Source organism: Puntigrus tetrazona, chromosome 4 (genome assembly GCF_018831695.1).
Source record: "Puntigrus tetrazona isolate hp1 chromosome 4, ASM1883169v1, whole genome shotgun sequence".
Taxonomy (NCBI): domain Eukaryota; kingdom Metazoa; phylum Chordata; class Actinopteri; order Cypriniformes; family Cyprinidae; genus Puntigrus; species Puntigrus tetrazona.
In genome coordinates, this window is record NC_056702.1 from 22,231,531 (window position 1) to 22,239,085 (window position 7,555).

The 7,555-nt window shown below is 40.3% G+C and overlaps 1 protein-coding gene across 1 annotated transcript; it reads right to left on the reverse strand.

Moving 5' to 3' along the window:
- Nucleotides 1-4,226: 4,226 nt before the first annotated feature.
- LOC122343076 (zinc finger protein 239-like) lies at nucleotides 4,227-7,477 on the reverse strand. The gene is made up of 3 exons (XM_043237393.1): nucleotides 7,431-7,477; nucleotides 6,504-6,631; nucleotides 4,227-5,340 (listed from the first exon to the last, which is right to left on the reverse strand). Exons 2-3 carry the CDS (start codon nucleotides 6,580-6,582, stop codon nucleotides 4,451-4,453), a joined length of 969 nt encoding a protein of 322 aa, XP_043093328.1. The 5' UTR covers nucleotides 6,583-6,631; nucleotides 7,431-7,477; the 3' UTR covers nucleotides 4,227-4,450.
- Between the last annotated feature and the right edge of the window lie 78 nt (nucleotides 7,478-7,555).

Below are 7,555 nucleotides of genomic sequence, written 5' to 3' on the forward strand. Positions count from 1 at the left end.
GGATGATCATCATTTTCGAGGGATAAATGCCATCAGCCTCTCCACAATTGATCGCATCCTCCGAAAGAACCAATTCCGGATGAAACAGGTGTACTGCGTCCCTTTCGAACGAAACTCTGACAGAGTGAAAAACCAACGAGTGGAATATGTTCAGGTATGAGTTTTGATTTTGTATGAAGTATTGTGTTCCATCACAGCATAGCAGTTTATGCTGCCATTTGTGCCCTCTTGAACTGTGGTTCAGGGTAGTGATTTACTCTACTGTGTTTTGTGTTTTGCAGAGAATGTTTGAGATTGAAGGACGGCCTGTTCCCCATGAAATTATCTTTGTGGAGGAGGCAGGTTTTAACCTGACCAAAAGGAGGAGAAGAGGGAGGAACAGAATTGGTCATCGGGCTATTGTAAATGTCCCTGGTCAGCGTGGAGGGAATGTCACTATAATGTGCGCAGCCATCAGCCAACGAGGGGTACTCCACCGCCATGCCATTCTAGGACCCTATAATACTATGCTCCTCCTTGCTTTCCTTGATGGTCTAAGAGAGCATATGTTCCAGCTGGACTACAGGGAACCAGCACAGCCAGAGCAGCCTCACTACGTTGTTGTTTGGGATAATGTCAGCTTCCATCATGCTGTTCTGGTTTGTGACTGGTTTACCAATAACCCAAGGTTTTCTAACATCTTTCTGCCTGCATACTCTCCCTTTCTAAACCCGATAGAGGAGTTTTTTTCGGCATGGCGGTGGAAAGTGTATGACAGAGAGCCTTATGTCCGTGTTCACCTCCTCCAGGCCATGGAAGAAGCCTGCCTAGACATAACAGTAGATGCATGCCAGGGGTGGATCAGGCATGCAAGAGGATTTTACCCCCGCTGCCTGGCTAGGGCCAATATAGCCTGTGACGTAGATGAGATTCTCTGGCCTGACCCAGACCAAAGACAGGATGCTGAGGTGGAATAATTTTTGTGTATGTGTTGTACTGTATAGTACATGAATAAAAATTTGCCAGTGTACATTGGTTGCGTCTTTTTTGTTCATCATGTGAAAATGTTTTTGAGGGGAAGAACCACAAGCAACATAACTTGCCAGTTTTGGAAATATTGTTTTTAATTTATTGCACCAGTGTGTAAGACTATGTTGTAGTGTGAGTGTTTTTGAGGCCTTGTGTGTGATGTCTGAAGGCAAATTTTGATTTTTCAGCAAGAGTGAATGGTTTTGAGTGTAGAGCTTCATTTTGACCTGAAAATAGGATGTTTGGGAAATTGGGTGAGACGTTATGGATTTGTGTTTACTGTTTTGAGAATACGAGGCATAGTTTCAAGAAATGTGTTTAAGCAATTGAGAAAAACTGTAAACCAGTTTATTTATTTTATAATGGCTACAAAGGTTCTTGAAGGATGTACAGGTTCTTCGGTCTTTCAGGCATCTACTTCCTGTTGGAGCGTCAAAATGCACGCAGAGAACGCGATTTGCTCTGAACAGCAGTCTTCTGATGGACCTCACCGAGGCATTCTCTTTCCTCCAACTAGATTAGGACCAGTTTTTACTCCACACATCTTATCGCCTCAACCAACTTAGAAAAACTGATAGTCTCAGGATATCTAATTAATTAGATTCTTCTTCTGCTCGAGTCTATTTGACGAACACATTTATGCTTATGCTAATTATGTTCATGCTATTGGATAATATCGTGAAAGAAACAGTTGAATTAATGGAAACGAGGCATGTTTAAGGAACGTTCTCCCACTGGTTATGGATTATTTGATTCTCGTGACCCGGTGGGAGACAAAGGAAAGGTTTATAAGCATAACGTGTTTTTATTAGCAACTGTATTCTTGTGTATTAAGAATTGTTTTTAGTGTATTAAGTACAAAACTAGAAAATAGAGCACTTTAATTACATTACGGAAGTGTACTCGTTTTGTTTTTTACCTGAGAAGTGACTTTCAACCAATCAAAACAACTAACATTTAAACATGAAAACCAGACTTTAAACGTTTTTAAATCTAAAAACCTAGCTGAAATAGTTTTTAAAAGAAAGCGGCGTACAAAAACACCAGCCAAAGGAAAAGGCAGAGTTACAGTTCAGCTTGGAGAAAGAAAACCAACCCGTCTCACTTTCTCACGTTTGAATGTTTCTTCGCTCTCCTCCTTGATGGACACCGTCTTCATCTGCTCCTCAGCATCTTCTTCACCTTTCACCGTTTCTTTGCTCTCCTCCTTGATGAACGCCATCTCTGTAAAACCGCCAGGAGTTTTCCCGCGCCTTTTGGACACCTTCTCCTGATCAAAACAAGAAAGAGAGAAAAACTCGACCGGCTTGCTCCATAGTCAGCACACTAGCGAGGGGACGAGTAGACGCAGGCTTTAACGTTCACACGTTTTTTAAGTGTGGCGATTCAAAACAGCGAGTCATTCTGTGAACTGATAGGTTTTTAATAGACAGAATTAATAATTAAATTAAAAATCAGACACAGCGCTTTTTTCATTATCAGATAAAATGCGTGAATTCTAACGCTTTAAATGAAGACCAAACCTTTCTTCGGCTGAAGTGTTGAAATATTTAAAGACATGCAAAAATAGCATGTTAAAGGTATTTGAAAAAAAAAAATATATTGATATTTTATTATTAATAATTTTTATTTAAGATTTATTTAAATAAGATTTATTTGCTTTGCTTGTAATTATGCTTGCTTTCAAAGAGGATTTGAAGATCCTCTTTCAGAAACCCCGGCTAACAACCCCATTTTTAAAATGTGGTATTTTAATGGTCTTTAATAGCAATCGAATTACGAAACAATTCCTCAACAAATATAAAATATCACAATGCAATATTATTAAAACATTAAAGTGTACGAACTCCTGAATTTGTGGTCGTTTTAACTATTAAAACATTGAATAAACCAATTGCTGTGATAAAACACAACAAACTGTGAATATGTTACTTTTTAAAGCTTTTATTCTAGAATCGCATTTCAGTTTATTTAATGTGAACCCAAATTATACCAGTTAAAGTTTAAAAACGATGTTTAATTAGATCCATTTACATTTGTATCTCAACGTTAACATTTAATTATCCTAACAAGCGATACAATATGTAAAGAATATATGTATATGTTTTATCCAGTGTGCCTGTGATTCATTTTAAACAACTTGATGGAAAAAGTGATACAATGCAGCTTATATTCTCCATTGTGTGTAACTACACGAATCTCTAGATTCAATAAATTTCAGAAGATTCAATAAATCTACGCTAGTAATCACCCTCACGTCTGTTTATCTATTTTCCTTTAGCTTAAACCTCAATGAAATTCACACATAAACATAACACCTCTGTCATGGTGCCATATGCAGTTTTGCGTGTTTCAATTGTCGTTTTACGAAAGCTTCCAGTGCAGTTTATTTTAATCGTAGTCTACGTGCAAGAGACGAGCCAAGCTCAAAAGGTTGACTTAAAAACCTCTAAAAAACCTCCACACACCGGTAATAGCGTGATTGAGGGGTGTACAGGAATGCAGAAATTAAAGACTTATTTTGAATAGAATAACAACACAACCCTGTACATATTCAACCAGGTTTATTTGCATTTAATGTGATAAGTGCTTCGTTACTCAACAAAAGTGCTCACAATGTTTAACTCATAATTATTCAAATAGAATAGAACCCTGATCGCTGCTGATCCATCAGTCAATATTGCATGATTGTAATTTTCACATTATGGTTATGATAAACAGATGCATCCCTAATATATATCTATATATGTGTGTGTGTGTGTGTGTGTGTGTGTGTGAACAGCATTCCTGTAATGTCTTGGTTTTTACTCATGATTAAATATTTTCACTCACAGAATCAAATATAATAAAGTAGTAAACAGAACATTGCATGAAGAAATGGGGACAGAAGCGATACAGAGTCTGTGAAGCTCAAGATTGTCTGGTTTCTGCAAGTCTTTCCACAGACGAAAGGCTTCTCTTTGTTGTTATTACATGACCCATGTTACACTGACAACATAAAATCAGTTAGGATGGTTTTCAGGGCCTGAAAATGGAGATTGCTACCGAGTGGAAGGGGTAACCCAAGCTCTCAAATGTGATCTGAACTCCCAAACTCCTGGAGGGCCAGTTCTGAATCACACCTGCTCAGAGATGTCTAGTAATCCCGAAGAGCTTGATTAACTGGATCAGGTGTGTTTGATTAGGTTGAGCTACTATCCAGAGCTGTGACCTCCAGGAATCAAGTTTGAGACCAGTGCGGGACAACACGCCCAAATGCACCGCTTGGCTGCATTGAATTATATCAGGGGTGCTTCTGTTAAGCTCAAGATTGTCTGGTTTCTGCAAGTCTTTCCACAGAGCAAAGGCTTCTCTCTGGTGTTATTACATGACCCATGTTACATTGGCAGCATAAAATCAGCTAGGATGGTTTTCAGGGCCTGAAAAGGCGTAACCCAAGCTCTCAAATGTGAAACCTCATGTGGTACTTAAGTCCTGCTCTATATCTGAATCTCTTTCCGCAGTGACCACATATACAGGGCTTCTCTCCGGTGTGAACTCTCATGTGCCTGTCGAGGTTTCCTTTTTGGCTGAAGCATTTCCCACACTGCTGGCAGGTGAAAGGCTTCTCTCCGGTGTGAGTTCTTATGTGGTCCTCAAAGCGTCCTTTATGATTAAACCACTTTCCACACTGAGGACAGATGTAGGGCTTCTCTCGACGAGTTCTCATGTGGACGTCGAGGACGTCCTGTTGATCAAAACTCTTCTCACACTGATCGTATGTGTACGGCTGCTCTCCGGTGTGAATTTTCATGTGGCAGTGAAGGTTTCCTTTTCGGTTGAAACTCCTTCCGCACTGCGGGCACTTGTAGGGCTTCTCTCCGGTGTGAACGCTCATGTGAAGCCCGAGCTGTCCAGACTGAGTGAAACTCCTCCCACACTGCTGACAGGTGTACGGCTTCTCTCCGGTGTGAATCCTCATGTGTCTTTTAAGACTTACTCTATGACTGAAATGCTTTCCACACTGCTGGCAGGCAAAGGGCTTCTCTCCGGTGTGAACTCTCATGTGGACTTCAAGGTGTCGATGTTGAGTGAAACTCCTTCCACACTGTTGACACGCGTATAGTTTCTCTCCTGTGTGGATACTCACAGACCTGTTAATGCTTTCTGTTTGACTGAAACCCTTTTCAAACGGTTGGCAGGCGATATAACTTCCTCCCGTCGTTTGAGCCATTTTTCTTGAAGTCTTTTCTGTCTGTGAACAGTTAAAGGATTTTTCCCCATTCATGAAATCACGATCTTTCTCATCCGCTTCATTGAGTTCTTCACTCTTCTCTTTCAGTGCCATCGGGTCTAAGGTAAAAATATAAGTTAACCAGAGTTTCATGACACAGAACAACAGACATCAAAGCATACTAAAGTTTAAAAGGATGTTTTTCTCATCCGTGTGAACCAAAATGATAATCTCGCCCACAATTATCTAAGTTAAAGTTGAAGTGAATAACCAGGTAAATTGCCGCTACTTCTTTCCGATGATAAGCCATGAGTGAGGTTAATGAATGATTTCCTGCCTGATACACCATATACCAAAACAGTAATGTAGACAACTTTATTTATCTAGCCCTGAGGAACCCCAGTAGCTGGATGACACCTCACCTCTCCAAGATATCTGACCTATCAGAGATGTGAGACTCAAACCACTGGAGAAAGAGTTGAGAGAAGGGTCTGGGATTCCTAGAGTTGAGGATCTGTGATCTGGTGGTTAAAAGCAGTACCCCATCACAGCAAGATTAGTTTGAAGATTAGGAATCCACTCTTGCCAATTGTAGGACAAAAAGTGCAAGGCTGCCTCGGTTAAATGTTCTGAAGCCAGATTGTTGGTTGTTAAGGAGGTTGTTCTGTGTGAAACGCAGAGACTTGGTTGAACACAGCTCGTTCAAGTGTTTTTGTAATGAAAGGAAGAAGGGAAACTGGTCGGTCTTAAGTGGTGGGGTTAAACGAACCTGTCTAAATGCTAGGGAAAAACACCGGTGTGAAGGGACGAGTTAATGATGTGAGTGAAAAGCCATGTTTCTGAATGACAGAACCTAGCGTAGCCATGTAGACAGAGAAGAGAAACGGTCCGAGAAGCGAGCCCTGAGGAACCCCAGTAGCTGGATGACTCTGACACCTCACCTCTCCTACATATCTGACCTATCAGAGACTCAAACCACTAGAGCGCGGTTCCTGAGATGTCATTTGCCAAAAGAGCTGACAGGAGCATCTGGAGTCTCTAGAGTAGAGGATCTGGGATCTGATTAATGATGTGAGTGAGAGCAGGTACAACTGTAGAAGAAATGGCTTGAATAAGATGAAGAACGTGGCAAAGTCGCCAGGGGATGAGGACGAAGGAGATAAATGTTTTGAAAAGCATGCAAGCATTGTCGATATTATTAGCTGCAGGAGGGCAGACGGTGTATAAAAACTCACGCCTAAGGAAAATGAATTAAGAAGACGCTTTGAGAAGGAAAACAGACCTGTTTGTTCCTCAGCTTCTTCATGTCTGAATGTTTCTTTACTCTTCACTTCTTCACTCTTTTTTTTTATACGCTCCATCTTTACAACCGCGCGTCAGTCAGGTTTTTCCGTGTTTGAACACTTTGTCCTGTATAAGATGAGAATAATTAACAGAAACTAAAACAAAAACAACAAAGACATCTAGTATAGTACACTTAATCAACTCGATTCAAGTGTTTTTTTCACATTTCACATTTCACATTAAAAGCACTATACCCTGGCTTGATTTGTTCTGCCAAAACCGTGTGACCTGTGACATCCGAAGCTTGATTTTCGCACACAACCATGTGACTGCTTAGTATTGTGATTCAAATCACGTTAAAAACACTTAATGCAGTTTCAAGTGTCACCAACTTCCTTGAAAAGAGGATTCTTTAGCTGAACAAATGTTGAATGTTAGTTATTTTGTATTTATGTCAATATGGCATGAGGTCCACTTAAACAGCTAATATTAGGTACTTTTTGGAGATTATATATATATATATATATATATATATATATATATATATATATATATATATATATAATAGTGTAAAACAATGTCTGACATGTTAAAAATGTATTTATATAGACGTATTATCTTCCTTGCATTTGTTCTTATAGCACAAACCGACTTATTATCTGAAATCGTTTAAAAAGGGCTGGGTCGTCTGGGACTCAAACGTTTTTTCCCCTTCTGACCACGCGATGTCGCTAGTGCGCACCGTGTGGAAAAAACCTCGAGCAATGACCCTTTTCACGATGCCTCCGTGCTCCGCAAAGCTTCATTTGCCCATCACTATAGAATAGTTCAGTACCACAGCGTTTACAGTCGCTCGTAAACCTCACAAAACACACTAAACGCGTCCGTGTGAACGCTAACCCTTCAGACGACGAAGACCACAAACCTTTCTCCAGCTGAGCCGCAGACGCAGGAGCGCGGCGCGGTCTTATGACGTCACGCCACCCGATCAAAATAAAAGTCCCGTTCGCGTCTACAAAGATAAATATAGGAAATCTATGCGAATAATAT

Bases quoted from the DNA above. Each gene is read 5' to 3' on its own strand.
- LOC122343076 (XM_043237393.1), bottom strand. From the start codon at position 6,582: ATGGAGCGTATAAAAAAAAAGAGTGAAGAAGTGAAGAGTAAAGAAACA. The intron at 5,341-6,503 runs GTCTGTTTTCCT...TTTTTACCTTAG, and splicing joins AGAAGCTGAGGAACAAACAG to ACCCGATGGCACTGAAAGAG.